Below are 19,719 nucleotides of genomic sequence, written 5' to 3'. Positions count from 1 at the left end.
ACTAAAAATTGGTTAGCACCTATTCACCCCCCCTCTAGGTGCGGCATACGATCCTTTCAGCCTTTTGCAGCCTCCCTGCCGAGCAAGCTCGCGGAGGCTGGGGCGAAGAGGCGAGGTTCCCGTGGGGGCTCGGCGGAGGACGGCGACGTTGAGGCGCGGCGGAGGCCTACGAGCCATGGATTCGGCGGCAGGGTCGTGGCAGCGCCGGCGGCCGACGAGATCGAGGGCATTCAGCCGTAGGGAGGCGACCGGCGACGGGGTCTGTAGAGAAGTGGAGCTCGGGAGGCTCAGGAGGATAAGGTTGAAGAAGACATAGGAAGGGGAAAAAATTCTATGGGGCCCACGCACGTGCGTCCGCACGATGCTTTGCATCCAACGGAGGCGGACCAGTAGGTTGCGCAGCGTCTTATCCCCCGGGGGTAAGGAATCATTTTCCTACATCAAAATCCTGATAAATCTTAATCAACCTTTGTGAGGAAGGAGTACATCCAGATTTCTAAGGAGGAACTAAACGCGTTGCCTCTCCACTACCGGAGTCTTTTGATCCGCTAAATCAAATAGGATTCTACTTTGTTATACATGCGGGCTCTATTCCAATGAATAAGTCATTTTTTTAGAAGTCAAACTATGTATACTTTGATAAAGCTTTTAGAATAAATTATTAATATGCATAATACACAATAAGTATTGATGGTTACATCATGAATTGTATTTTCATATATATATATATATGTATATAATATTATTCTTATTAATGTTTTTTAAACTTTTGATCAAAGTTTACTTAGCTTGACTTTTCAAATAGATACACCTTATTCATTGGAATGGCGGGAGTATATTGTTGCATTTATGATGGGACAACAACAACTATTGTTCAATTAGTTAATTTTTTTAAAAATATTCATCCTCCTATCTTAATTAGGCAGTAGCTTTTATTACAAAAATATTCCTCTTTCTATTTGTCAGCCCCGAACAGGAGCCGAGGGTCTAGCCGAAGCTTGCATAGGTGAGGCACATGTGTGGTAACGAGTGGCGGTCGGCGGGGTTTATGAGGAAGCGGCAATCCCGGCGACCAAGCCACCCGAGTCGCAATTTCTTGAGGTTGCGATCCTGGCTGTGATGTCTCAATCAAATGGTGCAACAAAAATCTATCCGGTCTGTCAAAATCAGTCACTTCCATTTTCATATTTCATCATGTTGTCATTTCAAAGATTATTTCTCTTTTTTGAGATCTGAATTCTCCTCTAACACACGCTAAACCTACATAATCAACGAAATTGATAGGTCCACACATCTTGTCATAACAAAGATAAGTGAATTCCAGCAAATCATTTTTGAAGGATAATGGTCACCCTCATGCAGGCATCTCTAGTTTCAGACGTACAGAGGTCAGCAGAGTCTGTTCACCATCTTCTTCCTGATCAGTTAATCTGCCGCTGTCAGAAGCTATAGCAAGGCAGAATACAGGAGCTACATTTTTTTTTTCAAACGATGCAGGAGCTACATTTCATACCATACTTTGCTGAAACTTGTGGGCAAAGCAACTTGGTGTTGAAATCCAATGATTAGGAGTCAACCGTGACATTTTCTACTGTACTATTCATTTCTGTCCTATGAATGGTTGGCCGGATGGCCACCATAAAGATAATAGACTGAACTTCGTCAGGTTGCTCGGGGTTGAGTCATTTTGTACCGACTTTAGTACTAAAAAAGAGGTGGATTTGGTAACCAACATTACATTGCAGATGTCAACATTTGTTCCAACAAATCTTCCGAATCGGCAATGGCATCGTATGTGATTGCTCAGTCCGGTTCTACACGCCACGTTCCATCTCTTGCTTTTGCAAAACGAACGAGTCAACTTGGAAGCTAAGACTGTACGAGTACAACACCTCAGCTGCCGTAAAATGTGTTCTCAACTTCTCTACATCCAACATTTCCTTTCAAATTAGGTATTCATTTACGTATACAGAAAAAAAAACGGAGTTCTGTTGAATTCTTCCAGGAAACACCTAATTCAGCAATTGACATGAATACTAAGCTCTGAACAATGACACTAGAAAAGCTCCAGGTTCCAACTTTACATAGGCCTTGCCTTCTGTCGTCGTGGACCGGCCATGAGGTAGGTTCGGCGACCTGGCCGCTTCCAATGACTTCCACGACCACTCTACAAAGTAGTATCAGAGTATCTATCTATCTGGCGAGTTAGGAATGGCAGGTGGGAACAACAAAATTGCGCAAAAATACCAACTCCAATCCGCCCCTAAAGTTCTGAACTATTGGAGAAAAATTTCCTACGAGTAGCTGGACATGCAATCATCTGTGAGAGCGCCACTTGATGATTGTGTCTAATTTATTTTTGGCCCTACTGCATGTGCCTGATTTCTTTTTTTTTTGAAAGGGAGGCAAAAGCTTTGCCTCATTCTATTAATTAAGAAGAGAAAGCCCAGTTAATTAACGGGAAACCGGGCGAAAACCGTTACAAGAAATCCACAAACGAACTTGCCCCAAAACATGCAACTCCACGACCACCTAGGCACACTAAAGACAACCCGCAACAACCACAAACTCGCACATCGACCACCATATGACGGAGAAACCCCCACCAAAAACACATGAAGAAGATGAAAACCATCCGTCAAGCAGCTGCAGATGCCTTCCTTGTGGCGCCATTCTTCTTGCTTTTCCTCCTAAGATATTCCATCACCTTCTTGACTTTGTTTCCCGTAGGCTTCTCCGATAGGAGGCAAGCAATCTCTTTGGCGGAGCCAGGGCTAGCCGCCTCCAAACTGACAAGCAAGTCAAAAATCTCTTTTGCAAAGAGGGCATCAGACATAAGAAGCTGGCTGGGCTCAACTGATGGCGTTGCACAAGCCATCGTCGAGGCTGCAAGCGAATCCACCTCCAAATGCACCACCGACAGAGGAGGAGCAGACTTCCCACACAACTCTTGCAACTCAGGCATGAACAACATCACCGGGGGCTTGACCCCAATGGTGTCCACGCTCTCACAGGCATCGTCGAGGCTAGGCTCAACTGATGGCTTTGCAGAAGCCATCGTCGAGGCTGCAAGCGAATCCACCTCAAAATGCATCGCCGACAGAGGAGGAGTCAACTTCCCACATAACTCTTGCAACTCAGGCATGATCAACATCACCGGGGCCTTGACCCCAATGGTGTCCTCGCCCTCACAAGCAAACAACACGTGGGGCTGCGGCAACGGCGAAGGACTAGCACGGGGGGAGAAACTGCCATAGAGGTTGTCTTCTCCAACCTCAGCTGAACCGGCAATGACCTCAGCCGGAGGAGAGGCTTCAGGCGCAACTGGCAACATGTCAAGAGAAGTCCCTGCTCTCACCAAGAAACTCTCGACCCTTGCGAGACAAGCATGTAGCTCAGAGCGGAGCAACAAGGCTTGCTCGGTCAGGGTAGACTGCACATCTGGCACAACCGAAGTAGGCGTAGTAGAAGAACGTCGAAGCGGCGGACGCTGGTCAACATGCTTCTTTCCATGGCAAGGATGCACTATGAGCCGAGGTTGGGACGACACCATGAGGCCTGGCAAGGAGCTCAACGGCTTCCACGCGTTGAAACACTCGACACCATGAGGCCTGATTTCTTTTTGGCAGAAGAGCTTCGGAGGTTGGAGAAAAATGGCATCATAGCCTCAAACATATTTTACTGTGCAGGTTGGATAAGGCGTGCTCATTGTCTTGTAACCACAACAGCAAATGCACTTTTGGTATATCAAGTTGCAAAATCTATAATAATCTATCTAGTGGGTACTAGGGAATGAGTTGATCTTATTTTTCTGCATTGAAGATTGAGTTTCAACTTGATTTTCTCTTTTTACTAATTGTAGGATCTGTTTGGAAGGACCATCTCAAGAAATTTGGGGCTACATAGCGAAAAAAATATGTTACTAATATGACTAAATCATATGTCAATGAATTGATCGATTCATTGGCATTTCAAAACAGAAAGGATCCATTGGCTTATTGATTGATCTACAAATTGATAAGATCGAAGTGTCGAATTACTAAGATTGATCGATCGGGTATCCAATGACAAGTTGACTAAGAATCGGTGATTAGGACGATGTCGTAACTCGGTATTCTAATGGTGCGATTCCATTCTTAATGACAGATTGGAGACTAGAGTGATGGTTTGTTGGCTTCGGCCTATATGAATCGGGACAATTGGTAGGCTTGTTTCAAATCGACGAAACAAAAAAAAGAAAACATATAAATTTTTCGTTGATCTCTCTTTAAAAGGACGAGCACATGAATCTTACAATCTATTTGGACATTTGTATTCAAATGTCAATGCATGAAGGACGACACTAGTCGCATAATTAATAAATGAAGGACGACACTAGTCGCATAATTAATAACATCCTAGTTATACTTTAAAACATGGGTTGGCTTTAATTTAACAATATTTATGAGATTTCCAGTGAACCAAACATCCAAGTTCACAAAAATGCTATTTCTCTGATTCTCTGTTTTGCATACCTTTCTGCCATACATTTATGTTTTTTTTTCTACTCGTGAAATCCTGTCCTTTTTCTTGTGTTAATTACCTGCAATACTGTTCTTTTTTTAGAGCAACTACATATTGCATTAATCGAAAATGAAATTACATAAAGCAATATATGTGAAAACTAAAAGACAAACCGAGATAAAGTAATTTGGATATAAAATTTAAAAGATCGAAAAATACAAAACGAAATCTGCGCTCAGGGCATCCTAACGGGGCGACGCATTTTGGACGCCCAAATTGTCTGCGGGCGTCCGTTTCCGTAGCCTGGCGGACGCGGAAAAGGTCGTGCGTCTGTTTTCGTCTGGGGTGGCTCCAGCGGGCCGACACATTTTCGGCGCGACACATTTTCGGCGCGGGCCAGCTTATTTTCAGGAAATTAAAAAAAGAGGTTGTGGCCTCAAATTGGCACGAAATTACAGTCTCAAATTGAGGTCTGAAATAAGTTCATCACACTTTGCACATGGTACGACGCAAAGTGGAGTCTAAAAGGGGCACAACAAGGTCTGAACAGCAATAAAAAGGTCCAAAAGGAGGCCAAGGTGCTGGGCGCATGGCAGCCGGCGATCAAGCGTCTTGCGCGCGGATTTCGGCGCGCCTCTTCATGAACCAGGCCCTGGTATCGTCGTCGACGCTACTCAAGTCGGCTAGCATCATCCTTGAGTCGTCTGCACGGGTCTTGGCCTCGGCGTCCATCCTCCTCGCCTCGGCGCAACGCAATTTGGCCTCGGCGTCTGCCTTTTTGGCCTCGACGTCCATCATTTGGACCTCAATGACCTCTTTCGTGAGGTTGAGGTAGATGGCAGCTGCAGCCTCTTTTTCCAGACGCCTCTTCTCGTCCCTAGCGGCCAAGGCGGCATGATTCTCGGCCATCATCTTCTCCAGGCTTTGGGTGAACGCAATGGCCTGTGCCTCCCGGGCTAGATCTGCCTTGGTAGCCTTATGGCCTCGGGGACGCGATTGAAGGGCTTGACGGCCATGATCGTCGTCTTCGCTGTCGAGGTTGACCGCTGTCTCATTCTTCACAGCTTCATCTTAGGCCACAAAGCTTGTCTTCCACTTTTGCGCGTCCTTGAGCTTGTTCCAGCAATGGACCATATGCCCTTCTTATGCACTGCCTTGAATCTCTCCAAGGCCCGGGATATCTGCAATCACGCCAACGCCGCTAATGATGTACATATAATGATGTAAATAGATTATAATGATGATGGCTGTCTCTTGTTTACCACTGAAATCACGCTAGCGCCACTAACGGGGTGGTTAATAGTATGTTCGACGGCCGAGCAGGACTTGCTTGTCTCTTGTTTGATGTAATTCCATCTTTTTCTGAGGGACTCTTCCGTGCGAGGGCTTGGGATGTGGTAGGGCGGGTGCATCTTGGTCTCGTTGTACTTCTGCATGACCCTTGGCCTAATACACCTTGCCCTTTTGTTGGGCGCCATTAATACAGTCATGGCTTGTTGCCAGCCACGCGTCGCACAAACACTTGTCCTCGTCGTCGATGAATCCTTGTGTCATGTGGCTCTCCCCTTCTTCTTGGTAGCATTGTCCGTGGTGAGGACAGGCTGTGTTGGCGCGTCGTCAAAGTCGTCGACGCACACGGGTGTTGGCTGCGTGGGCTGGGTGGAGAACAGCCGTGCGCCATCGATGTCCTCTGCATCTTGCGTCAGTGCCCACTCATCATGCGTCCCTTTCCCTGTCCAGTCGTCGCCAACGAAGCCGCCGCCGAAGATCATGGCCTCGATGTCTGCCTCATTCCGGTCCTTCCAATAGGCCTACGAATGACCGGACGTCAGACGCATGATACACGGTAGTCGCACACATTGAGAGAGCTCACGTACCGGGTCGTCCATCATCGGGGCAGGCAGTGCCATTTCGTCGAACATGAATACAAGATGCGGGGCACCGGCATGCTCTCCTGCGGCAACTGGCGCGTCTTGTGTGCCGCGCCCGGGCACGAGTCACCGCTTCTAGGCGTCCGGTTGAGGTCGGGAACCAGCGCCCCGTTGAACTGCAGCGACGCCCCGTTCAACTACACCGGCGACACGTCGGAGGCGAACCGCGACGCTGGGTGGACCTGCAAGGGAGCGACAGTTCCAGGACGCAGCTGGGAACTTACCGAGCTCACCGACGAGGCCGGATGAGCGACGTCGGCGATCTCCTCTCGCTTGACGAGCATGTAGGCCGCCGCTAAGCTCGGATGGAGGGCTACTTGCGCGACGCCGACTTTCATCTGCATCTGCCACGCCTGTTGGTTGGCGGCCGTAGCAGTCTTCTCCTTCAGGTTCCTGCGCCGGCCACGACGCTTCGCGGCCTCGACGCTTTTCTCCTCCTTGGACAACACCTTCTTTGCCGCTTTCGGTTTTGCCTCCCGGCTGCCGGTGGCGGTCCGCTTTGCTTCCGCCGGAACTGCAACCTCCATTCTGGCTATGGTCGTGGCTACGGGGGAGTGTGAGGCGGCGGCGGGTGCGAGGGTTTCCTCGGCATCCATGGTGGTGGCTGCGGTGGCGAGGACGTCCATCGCTTCTGGACTGCTCGCACCAGTCTAATTTGATTTTTCGCGCGGGGAATGGCCACTGGCGGGAATAATATCGGCCTCCCTGCCACTGACACGCGGGTCCTACGTCATTTTCGGCGGACACTCGGCGCGACCGCAGAGCGTCCGCGGAGACGCAAACCTGGCGCATATTTGGACCAGGTTCGCGTCTCCGCCATATCTGGCCATGGGCAGCCCGGCCCGAGCCCGGCCCGAAAAACTCGGGCCTGGGCCAGAAATGTTGGCCCGACTGCCGGGCCGGGCCGGGCCTGGGTAGCCCGAAAATGCACTTTAACACTGCGGCCCGGCCCGTGGCCCGACGGGCTTGGTGGAATTTTGGTCGGGCCGGGCTTGGGCCGGATTTTTTTTGCATCGGGCCTACCTCGGGCCGGTCCGAGGCCCGGCCCGGCCCGACACATGCCCAAGTATAGTCTCCGCGGTCGACCCGATCACTTTGCGTGCCCCGCTGGAGCAGGACCAGACGCATTTTCGATCAGGGCGGACGCGGACGCAAATTTGTGCCCCGTTGAAGATGCCCTCGCCTCCAGCTGCCTGCACAATTGACACTACAGTGCCTAGGCTGCGTTGAAGGATTAGAAATGCAGATGGGGCCCACATGGCATTGAGTGTAGAGTACGAAGAATGGTAGCCTTGCCTTACACGTATCACGGCGCTCACCTTTCTCCCTCACCCGACTTGACTCCTCACCGGCTTTCCCCGCCAGATCTCGCTTAATTCCCCAACCATCCCTAACCGCCGGCGGCCGCCATGATGGCCGCCGAGTCGTCGGCGACGGACAACCACCCCGCCGACGAGCACCTCGAGACCCTCGCCTTCGATTCCTCATCCCCCGCCCCGGCCGCCGCTTCTACAGACCCCCTGCTCCACCCTCCTCCCTCGCCTACGCCTTCGTCCACCTCCTCCGCAGCCGCGAGCCACGACGCGTTCGTCCACGAGGACGGCGAGGCCGACTTCGTCCCCGTCCTCCCCACCCCCGACGCCCCGGCCATTCCCCGCGAGCCCTCGCCGGAGTTCTACCAGATCACCGTCTCCGATCCGCGGAAGCACGAGGAGGCCGCCACCGGCGCGGCGGGCGTCATCCCCGGCTCCGGCACCTACTTCTCCTACCTCGTCACCACCCGGATCGCCGACGGCGGCAGGTTCTGCGTGCGGCGGCGCTTCCGCGACGTGGTGGCCCTCGCCGACCGCCTCCGAGCCACCCACCGCGGCCTCTTCGTCCCGGCGCGGCCCGAGAAGAGCATCGTCGAGGGCCACGTCATGCAGCGCCACGACTTCGTCAACCAGCGCTGCGTCCTGCTCCAGCGCTACCTCTGCCGCGTCGCCGCGCACCCCACGGTCGGCCGGAGCGCTGACTTCCATACCTTCCTCACTGAGCCTAGCGGTATCCCCACCTCCGAGGGCGAGTCACCGAGGTACAACCCTGCGACTGCTGCTGCCATGCCCACGGCTGTTACCACACCAACGACACCGGCAAAGGGGGGCGGGAGAGACTTTTTTGGCATGTTTAAGGACCTGAAGCAGACGGTGACGAATGGGTTGATGGCGGTGAGGCCGCCTCCGGTGGAGGAGGAGACTGACGCAAAGTTCCTCGCCCACAAGGCCAAGCTCGAGGAATTGCAGCAGCAGCTCACAGCGACATCTCTGCAGGTAACTGCGCACGTTTTTGGCTGGTTTAGTTACTCTTATGCGTAATTAATGTAGCTGTGACAGAGGCACATGATGAATGAAGGGATTAAATTATGCGTAATTATGTTAAGAAGAAGTTACATGCACTACTAGTATTTCATTTTGCAACTTGATGAAGTAATTGATATCACACATCAAGTTTCCAGTTCTATCCAGCATAACTATGCGTAATAATGCTAATGCAAGTCTTCTACATAATTTGTAGGCAGACTCCCTTGTTAAAGCTCGTGAAGATCTTAAAACATGTACAGCTCATTTGGGAATGACATTCCTCAAGCTGGCGAAATTTGAAAAAGACCAATCTACATGCACTTCGCAGAGAAGTCGAGCTGCTGATATTAGCCATTTTGCAAGTGCTGCTGTCAAAGTCAGCAGGTGTCAGGGAAGACTGGATGCTGAAATTGTGAAACATCTGGTAAGTGGGGATCTGGAATGAGAGAGACATCTGCTTGGATATAGGTCTTCTTGATTATTTTGTTTCTTGATCTGTAACCACTGTTCATGCTTTTGCAGGACACTATCCGTAAATACTTGGACACGATGACTTCTGTTCACAATGCATTTACTGATCGCTCCAATGCTTTGCTTAATATCCAAAATCTATCATCAGATTTATTTACCTTGCACAGCCGGGTGGCAAAACTTGAATCCGTGTCATCAAGAGGAATTGATCAGGAAAGGTCAAGGTATCTGAAGGTTGCAGAACTGAAAGAAACAATAAGAACAGCCGAAGATGCAAAAAGTCATGCACGTAAAGAGTATGAGCTTATCAAGGTAAATCACCTAAACCTGTGAATTAGAGTACCATGTGTGTTTGTACTTGATAGTGGTCTTCTGAAATATGAGTTTCTATTTAATTTTAAATTGCACAATTTAAGGTTGTTATGCCATAAGTTCAGGTGACAACATTTCCTAATTTATGGTTAATATTCTTGCACCTGGATACACAAGCACAATCCTGTATTTTGGGAGGAGCAATGGCTTCATACTGCAGTTCAATTTATATTTAAGACTTACCTGGCACTAGTTAAATGGCATGGACATCAATATATAGTTAATACTGTATATATCTGTTGTTTGTTCACTTTGTTAGTCAGGCTGAAATGATGCTAGTAATTCGCCGTAGTGATATGACATCTGGTGTGTACTATGGAGTACTAGTCAAGCTCTCAAGTTGTGGGAAGTATTCCGAGTACATTAATTGACAGTGAAATAACTGAAGTTATTATGTACAGATTGACCACTAGTTTTCAACAGATTTCTACAATTTAAATGATGCTACTACCAGGTACGACTTATATATACTAGGTTATGTATTGACCTAGTGGGACAGGTTTGTTCAAGAATATATAGGCTGTACTTGTCCAGTTGTTCTGTGAGATTTGTGTTGTGTTGACAATATTGGTGTCGTTCAACCTGGTAACATCTATTTGAGATGACTGAAAAATATTTTGAGACATGTTTATGTAATCACATAGAGTACTTTCTTTCTAGTCAAGTAAAGTGTTGCATCCCTCTGTCGATTATGAAACCACATGTTAGATTTTTGGACTGGACATGGCTATGCTGTTGAATACAATAAGTTCCCATTTTGTTGCTTGATATGAACTATTTGGGACTTCTCTAAAATAAGCTTCTCTATTGCAGGAAAACAACATGAATGAAATTAAAAGATTTAATAAAGAGATACGCCAGGATTTGGTGGAGATGATGAAAGGCTTTGTAACAAATCAGGTTTAAATTTCTAACTTCAAATCTGAATTATTTTCTTTGTTGCTGGTTGCACGATCCTCTGAATTCTTTTTAATGAAAATTAAAAAAAAATTACATCAGTTAAGAGTAGGTGTGTACTTATTACTTACTCTTGCTATTTGCAGTAGGTTTATCTTCATAGCTCCATTTCTTTTCTAAAATCAGTACCTGATATTTAACCCAAAATGTTCGAGAATGGATTTTGCACACACACATGGGTCTGGGTGTTTCCGTCACTGTCGATTTATTCCTCAATAACATTACATAAATTTTCCAGTTTGAAACCTCAATTTAGTAATGATGCAATGGGCTAAACTGCCAATGACACTTTGTAAGACATAATTTGTTCTGTATATACTGAAAGGGAAATGGGCTAAACTACTTCACAGGAAACACTTGTATGGTTTCACTACAGGAAGATATGTTGGAAAGTGGATAAGCTGTATTGAGTTATAGGAATATATCAGTACAGCTAAACGTAATGTTAGCTTGGGTAATGGGTACCATAGATAATATGTGAACGATACTTTGGTCCACCGTAGTGCATTGCCAGTACTATAGGTTGCCTTGTTGGCCAATGAGAAGTACATTGCGCCTGGAACTGTTTTAGCTTTGCAACGCTAACTATCAGTAAATACTCTTCTAAAATTCACATTAGGCAACCTAGATGGCGTTGTATTTTTTTGAAAATTTTATAGTAGCAGTAGGTTATACAGTATATTTTATCTGTGGGACACTGTCTTATTTCAGCAGTTTGGAGATCTTTATACATGCAGCATCCCTGCTATACTCTTTGAAGTGAACAATGCATTTAACAGCACCAACAAATTTAATCACTGGAAAAGTTTCATTAAATCGACATACTTGTCTTTTCTCAATATGCAGGTTGAATACTCAGATCAGATTGCTAGTATATGGGCAAAGTTAGCAGAAGAAACAAAAGTATATGCAGATAGGAGAAGCTGAAGTAGGATGTAAATAACACGTGAATTTTGAGCCTCGTATCTGCAGCATCAACATCGGTTACAACATTATTGAGATTCATGCTATCCCTCGGCGGTTTAGGGTATATGTGCAGAAACAGTTTCCACTCCCCGAGATGGTCAAGGATTTTCTTGGAGATAGCTATCTCCGGTTGTGTGCCTGAAAATTTCTCAGGAAAGAACAAACTAACCCTCGATCACAAAATCGACACCTGTTTTCCCCAGTTTTTCCCCACCCTGGGTCTAGCTGTAATGTTGGAGTTTTTTTTTTTCTGTGCAATTACACGGTACTAGCTCTTGCTTCCTGACAGAAGTATATAGACGGCATTCTTTCTAGTCGTTCAGACTTCAGAAGAGTTGAACGCTTGCACGTACCTGTTTTCTGTCATGTGGTTCATATCCACTCCTTTGTTTTCTTTCTTTTATTTCAACATATCATCCTCTGTGTGAAAGTGTAGCCACGTCTGTGCGGCAGGTGAGCCACTCATCTGCGACGCGGCTGACTGGATATGCCCGCGGAACCGCGAGCCTGTGGTAAGGTCGGCAGCTAGTGCTGGCGCTTCTGAAGCCATCGCTATCATGCAGAGTCGAGCATCGTCGCCTCAAGAAAATAAGAACAAGGCATCAATCTGTGAGATTATTCTTCGCATGAACTGCCAGACGTGAGATTTCTTCTCGCCTTTGTGAGCTCCCTGAGATGCCAGGTGTACGCTTTCACATTCCCGCCACAAAAACGGGAAAAATGAGAGCGACCGATACCACTCGAGTTGCCATGAAAATTTCCACCGCAAGAAAATATTGTACAGCAACCTTGTCTCTTGGTTTGGCATTGGGGGCAGATTATGATACTCCACAATTACAGTCATTTTTTTGCCAATTTTCTTAGGGTACCAATTTTGTTATGCTTTATTGTTATTTTCGCACAACAAACATAGAAAAAAAATTCAGCACATCATGATTCACCAAACGATTCGTATTCAGAACAATTACAATCCGTTTGATATTCCGATTTGCGTGTGGTGTTTCAAGTAATTGAAACTTACATAAGATTGTTTTGAAAATTTTAGTTACATTTTGAGAATTGTGTTTCAGGATATATGTCTTGACGGAGGAAAGGAATCGTGTACTTGTACTTGTACCAACAGTTGTACAGTTGTACTGCTATCTGTGCTGTACAACAAGGGATAGTAGCCAGCGGCCACAAGCCGAGGCTACTCCATCTTTGGCCTCCCTCCATTCCCCCTGGCCGCCGGCGCGCCTCCGCCGTGGTCAGTCGTCTCCGCCGGGGAGAATGCTGCCCCACGCACCGTCCCGGTACCCGGGCACCGCCAAGTTCAAACCCCTCCTCCCCACCAAACCGCCTCTCGCTCCCGCCTCCTCCTCCTCCTCCCGAGGAAACCTCTGCACCGCCGCCGCCTCCCGCCGCGACTTCCTCCTCCTCGTCCCGTCCCTAGCGGCAGCGTCTACAGCCATCCAGTACCTCCCCCTCGCGGCCTCCGCCGCGGACGATGAGAACCCGGCCCCACCGCCGCCACCCGCTCCGGCTCCAGCACCGCCGGCTCCGCCCCCTGCTGCGGAGCCCGAAGGGGAGGCGCTATCCAGGATGTACGACGCCACGGTCATCGGGGAGCCGCAGGCTGTCGGGAAGGACGCGCGGCCGAGGGTGTGGGAGAAGCTGATGGCCGCGCGGGTCGTGTACCTCGGCGAGGCCGAGCTCGTGCCCGACCGCGACGACCGGGTGCTCGAGCTCGAGATCGTGAGGAAGCTGGCCGCTCGGTGCGCGGACGCCGGGAGGAACCTCTCGCTCTCGCTCGAGGCGTTCCCCTGCGACCTCCAGGAGCAGCTCGGCCAGTTCATGGATGGGAGGTTGATACTGCCCTCTTTGTTTACCTGTTTATACTTGCGATAACTCTAACCGAGCAGTGGATTATTTTTATGTGCCCGAAGCTTTGTGTTTGAAATAGATATTTTTCACCTTATCAATGTCAAATTCAAACACAGTTACTCAGTTAGTACTTGTTATACTCCCTCCGTCAATAAATAGATGTCTTATGTCTGTCCAAATCTGGATGTATAGATGTATATAAAGTATGAGAAGAGATAAAGGCCTCTTCGGTTTGTGGGATAGTGAGAATGTAGTGAAAAACACTGGAATATGATAGGAATGCATGTGCAAAGCAGATGATAGGAAAGCACTGGAATAAACAAAGTCAAATCGGAGACAAACCACATGTAATAAAAAATAAATAATTAGGATGTTATTATACCGCTAAAGACCTTGGTCTTGTACTTCGTGTGTAGGAATTCCAAACAACAACAACAACAAAGCCTTTATTCCCAAACAAGTTGGGGTAGGCTAGAGGTGAAACCCATAAGATCTCGTAACCAACTCATAAATTGCAAATTCCATGCCTTTTTTTTTCTTCAAACTGTGACGAATGAAAAATTTCCGCCATTTCATTCATTTGAACCAAATGGAAGAATAGGGCCACCAAAAGAAAATATCCTACTCCTACGTTTCTCCTCCACTTTTCCTACTGTACAGAAGTGAAATTGCTATGCTAAGTTGCTAACAGCTTGGAGTATTTGGCATGAAAGGAACAAAAGAGTCTTCGATAATGTCTGCAAACCTATCCTGGTGGTTGTCAATCAAATCAAGGCTGATGCCAAGTTTTGGGCTGTTGCTAGTCGAGGTCGATTTATGTTGCCTACTCAATAATGCATCTCTGTTTCTAGTAGCTTAGCAGGCTAGGACTGTGATATGTTTTTTCCTTCTCTGTCCTGATCGGGTCGTTTCTGAACCTGTATGTGTATCTCTAAAAACCTTGCCATCTGTTGGCTTTCTTCTCTTAATAGATGCATGCAGCTCTGCTGCATGGTTTGAAAAAAAAAGTTTTACGGAGGCCCTACTAAGTAGTTAACAATTTCTTGTAAAAGGCACAGCAAAGGCATGGCTTACTCTGCACGTTCGATCCGTTGAGATGTGCTAGAACTTCTACCCGTTTCTCGTAGACTACTACTATCATGACCATGTAGGTTTCCGTGCAAAGGTCGAACTGCAGCCCTAGTTTTGCTTTCTCCTTCACCTTTCTGGGGAACAGTGTATTTTTTATAAGCGTGATTGCGATTTATCATCCTTGCAATACTTCCTTGATGAACTTCTAACAGACCTATCTTAATTCAGCATTGATGGCAACAGCTTAAAGTTGTACACATCTCACTGGGCGCCAGAGCGCTGGCAGGAGTATGAACCTCTTTTAAACTACTGCCGTGATAATGGAATCAAGCTTATTGCATGTGGAACTCCACTTGAGGTAATTAATCACTGCCAGTCACATTGTCAAGCAAATCTGCATGCACTCAATTTAGGCATACTTTCATCATCATAAATCTTGCTCAATTTAGGGTGTTACTGCCGAGGCTGTAGACTTAAGACACTGTAGTCATTCAGTATTGATTTTCGATTTTACATTGTTTCAGCTGGCAACTTGGCAAGCATTATCTTGTCTTGTGCGATATAGTGCTTTTACTTGATGAGTAACGACCTATTCTGCACAATTTACTGGCCCATGTATAGGAAATGTTCTGATACTGAATAATATCTTAGTTTTCTCTGCATTATTGGTGAGTATCTAATACATTTCTTGACTAGGTAGTAAGAACTGTCCAAGCTGAAGGAATCAACGGTCTTTCAAAAGCAAATAGGAAGTCGTATGCTCCTCCAGCTGGCTCTGGCTTCATTTCTGGCTTTACATCCATCTCGGGCCGATCATTGATAGACAAAACTTCATCCTCCAATGTCTCTCCTTTTGGCCCTAGCTCATATCTATCTGCACAGGCAAGAGTAGTTGATGATTATACCATGTCCAAAATAATAATGAAGGAAATTACTACTGGAGATCCTTCAGGGATGCTTGTTGTTGTCACTGGTGCGAGCCATGTTATGTATGGGTCTCGAGGAATTGGTGTTCCTGCCAGAATATCTAAAAAGATGCAAAAGAAAAAGCAAGTTGTGATTCTTCTTGATCCTGAGAGGCAAGGTATAAGGAGAGAAGGTGAAATCCCCGTAGCCGATTTATTGTGGTATTCTGCTGCCAAGCCATGCAGTAGAAATTGCTTCGACCGTGCTGAAATCGCTAGAGTTATGAATGCAGCTGGTAGGAGGCGTGAAGCTTTACCTCAGGTTATCACTTGCTTTCTCAGCATATGTTTGTTGCTCCTTCACACTATGTATCTCTTACTAATGGTAACATCCTGTGAAAGAAGGTGTTAGTAAAAAAAACCCAGTAATGAGCGTGCTTAAAAATTCTTGCTATATCAGGCAGTTTATTTATTTCTAGTACCATCATATTTCTTATGTTTCAGCTAATGTAATATTTTGCACTTAAATCATGACAGGATATTCAGAAAGGAATAGATCTTGGTGTAGTTTCTCCTGAGATACTGCAGAACTTTTTTGACCTTGAGAAATATCCTGTTGTGGATGAATTGATTCACCGATTCCAAGTAAGCACCTGACTTAATGTTTCGCAACTTCCCCTTATAATTATGGTTTGGTGCTATGCTTGACTGTATAAAATTATATTACTGCTTTGATGTATATATGCTTTTCTTGATTATATTTAGAAAACAAATCTATCAACAATATAACTCTTTATGGACGGCCCGGCCCAGATTTTATTCGGGGTCAGCCCTGCCTGGCGTCCCAGAAAGAAGAAAAACTGGAAGAAGTAATAAATATTTGGTATTTTATCTGAATGGGGTCACGGTGTGAGAATTATTTGGGGAAACTGGAAGTTCTTGTTTTCCTAGGTTTTCCAGGGCTGGGCCATTGAGCTGATCTAAATCCATCTTCTTCTATATCTAGGAAAACTTACTGACTATTATTGATGTTGAAAATTATCACCGTGTGCAGGGTTTCCGTGAAAGGTTACTGGCAGATCCCAAATTCTTGAACAGATTAGCGATCGAAGAGGGCATATCAATAACTACAGCTGTCTTAGCACAATATGAAAAACGGAAAGGGCGGTTTTTTGAAGAGATCGACTATGTCCTTACTGATACAATTAGAGGTTCTGTTGTTGATTTTTTTACAGTGTGGCTTCCTGCTCCAACTATTTCGCTCTTATCTATTGCTGACAATGGTTCTGGTGAGAGCTTGGAGCTTGTTAGAGGACTGTTAGGATCACTACCAGATAATGCATTTCAAAAGGGGATCGTGGGCCAGAATTGGGACATTAACCAGAGAGTTGCATCCGTACTAATGGGTGGCCTTAAACTTGCTGGTGTTGGATACGTTTCTAGTATTGGAGCTGAAGTTGCTTCAGAGGTCTTGTATGCTGCTCGTCGAGGTTTTGAGACCTTCTGCAACTATGGAGGCAGAACGTGCAAGAGCTCCCATCTGGAAATCAGCAGCTGTTTATAGTGGCTTCCTTGGAACATCTGCAAATCTGCGATATCAGGTACTTCCTCATGACATCTGTCTAGTTTCAAACGAAGGGTCGAGAATTAGATATGCAATGAAGTTGTCAACTTCTCATTTCCAAAAGTTGTTCAGAAGTGGTTGTCGTTAATCATGACAATCAGTTTTGTCTGCCAGAGTTGCATATATATATGGGCACATGACAATTAGCAATAGTTAAAATGATCTGTAATTTGAGGGCACATGAGAGGAAATTAGCAATGGTATAATGATCTGTATTGTTTTTCGAAATGGAAATGATCTGTAATATAAGGACACATGATATGAAATTCGCAAATAGTTAAAATGATCTGTCTTATTGAGTAATATTTAACTCTTTCCCAACAAATTGTTAAGGTCATTGCTGGTCTGGTGGAGCATCGGCTTGGAGAATATCTGGTGTCGTACTATAATCTGCCACTTCTTGCTAATGTGTTATCTTTTGTTGCACGGATAATCAATTCATACTTTGGAACACAGGTATGCCGCCTCTGCACTCTGTACTTCCATTATAGGTATTTTTTTCTGGTTTTATGGTGCGCCCTCAAGCTGGTTGAACCACACAGACAATTATTGGGTTTGCTTCCAGAAAAAAAAGGCGTGATCCATAGAGTAGGAATAGCTATTAATGAGTAGGGCATAATTTAATTAATGCCAATTAACTTGATTTTGGCGCCCCCCTTATAGGCTATGGTTACGACATGTGATGTCCTCCACTTAAAGGAGGGGCCTGGGAAACAAGTTTATGGCTCCAACACTAACCATCCATAACCACACACCTTGTAGTTCGATTACTGCAGGATCCATAAATCATCTAGCGCATATAAATGCAAGTGTCCCATTTCTCTACAGGGCGTATCCATTGTTGAAAGCTCCCACACACTGTGGGTTCTGGGGAAAGGAATTTTTAGGCAGTCTTTCCCTTGCTTTTATGCAAAGACACAAGTGGAGATACTCTACAACTGTGCCAGACCTGCCCTTCTCCTATTTCTCTACAAGCACTAAGAAAATATTGGACGCTACATTGATCACACTTTAACATTATCACGTAGAGTCACACTTATCATGCACAGTGTTTGTACTATGATTTAAAACGGCATGCTGCGTCAATCTTAGTAATTATACCTAAACAATCAATATCTGATTCCTGGACCAAAGGCTCATCCGTCAGCATGTAAGTTGTTGCATTGAAAATTGTGTAAATATATATAGATACATGAAGAACGTAATGTAGATAATTGCGTCCAATAGGAGCGGTCCGCTTCATCCTATGAATTAAAAGGTTCAGAACCATTTGTCCCTAAACCACATGCCCATTCTGTCATTATGGATCAAACCGACCCACCCCAATCCCTCTGCTTGTCTCTTCAGTAGAAACTTTGTTGAATATCTCCAGGGTAGAAATGAAAATCTTAGTGAAAGCATTCATTTTTTGCAGTCTACTAGTCAGCTCCATACATGAAGAACATTCTGTTGATAATGCCTGCATTCTACGATTCTCTAGTCTTTACTGACAGCTATGTTTGATGCAGCAATGGATCGATCTTGCACGTTCTACAGGCATCCAAACAAGTGAGGAAGATCTACCTCCTCCTGAAATTCCCAGCTCACCAGAAATACCGCTACTAGAATGTGGTACAACAGAACTACAGAATACAGACAATGTTACGAACAAATCAGGCGACGAGACATAGTCACGAGCTTATTTGGTTGTAGGCATGCAACTCAAGGAACGGTTTCGTTTTATGATACACCACACACAGTACAGGCATATAGACATAGGGTCTTCGTACAACCATATAGCAATATAGCATTTGTCTTTCGGGAGGAAAACATGAAATTTTGAAGAGCTGAGTATTTTATTCCAGCATTCCTTTCTCATGGCTAAAAGGATCTGCTGTTACACACTCGAGTAAATATACTACATGTACATCAACGGAGAAAAGAGCCAAATTTTGGAACACGTATATTTATACTGTTGAGTTCATCTTGGATGGGTAATGCAAGTGATGTTGCTTGAGACAAAGAAGTCTACGGGTTCAGATTTCATATGAAATTGTGTGCACCTTGCTTGGCAGCCATGAATTGTATTTGCTGAATTCATTCGGATCCAAGTACCATTTGTACTAGGATTGGTATTGGTAGAGATTGGATTATATCTCCAACTTTTACCTTTGCTGCAATCTGGAATTTAAAAAATGAAATTGAAATTCGATACTTGCTTATACGACTACTGAGAGACGGATGCCCCTGTGCACAGGTCATGCACGTTCACCCAAATGCAGGGCAGGTATCCAACAGGCTTTTGTCCTTTCAGTGTGTTATAATCGTACAATCGTCAATCGAACAAAGCTGGCCTGCCGTTGCTGTTGGTGAGCCAGAAGAATCCAGTTCTCCGCACGACCATCCCACGCGGCAATATTCATTTTCTTTTTGCAAGAACCCAAATATGCTTTGTCACCAGCCGATCGCTGGACCATCCAGAAATAGGAAACGCATCCGAAATCTGACAACTGACACGATAGGAAACTACGAGATGCAGAGCAAGATCATCTCCAATCGCACACTCTGCACGCCTGCGGCAACAACGCCGAGTGGCCTTATGGGGGCTCCGGATCGAACTGCCATATATGGAGGGCGCCTTTGCACATTCACGTCTCTATAGGATTTACATAAAATGCAGGCAAACTTCAAATTTCATTTTTTTAAATTATTTATTTTTTGTTATATATCTTACAAAT

At 45.8% G+C, this 19,719-nt stretch overlaps 1 protein-coding gene and 1 pseudogene across 1 annotated transcript; both read left to right on the top strand.

Annotated features, from left to right (window-relative positions):
• The first annotated feature begins 7,788 nt into the window (after positions 1 to 7,788).
• On the top strand, positions 7,789 to 11,629 carry LOC124664681 (sorting nexin 2B-like). Its single transcript, XM_047202143.1, has 5 exons — positions 7,789 to 8,743; positions 8,988 to 9,197; positions 9,296 to 9,556; positions 10,430 to 10,516; positions 11,420 to 11,629. Exons 1-5 carry the CDS (start codon positions 7,844 to 7,846, stop codon positions 11,498 to 11,500), a joined length of 1,539 nt encoding a protein of 512 aa, XP_047058099.1. The 5' UTR covers positions 7,789 to 7,843; the 3' UTR covers positions 11,501 to 11,629.
• A 1,164-nt stretch (positions 11,630 to 12,793) lies between these two features.
• On the top strand, positions 12,794 to 18,965 carry LOC124664680 (annotated as a pseudogene).
• Positions 18,966 to 19,719: the final 754 nt, after the last annotated feature.

The sequence above is a fragment of the Lolium rigidum genome, chromosome 6 (assembly GCF_022539505.1).
Source record: "Lolium rigidum isolate FL_2022 chromosome 6, APGP_CSIRO_Lrig_0.1, whole genome shotgun sequence".
In the NCBI taxonomy this organism is placed as follows: Eukaryota; Viridiplantae; Streptophyta; class Magnoliopsida; order Poales; family Poaceae; genus Lolium; species Lolium rigidum.
The sequence above is the reverse complement of the archived record's forward strand: the minus strand, read 5'-3'. Positions and strand labels throughout refer to the sequence as shown.

Bases quoted from the DNA above. Each gene is read 5' to 3' on its own strand.
- LOC124664681 (XM_047202143.1), top strand. From the start codon at position 7,844: ATGATGGCCGCCGAGTCGTCGGCGACGGACAACCACCCCGCCGACGAG. The intron at 9,198-9,295 runs GTAAGTGGGGAT...ATGCTTTTGCAG, and splicing joins CTGAAATTGTGAAACATCTG to GACACTATCCGTAAATACTT. The intron at 10,517-11,419 runs GTTTAAATTTCT...CTCAATATGCAG, and splicing joins AAGGCTTTGTAACAAATCAG to GTTGAATACTCAGATCAGAT.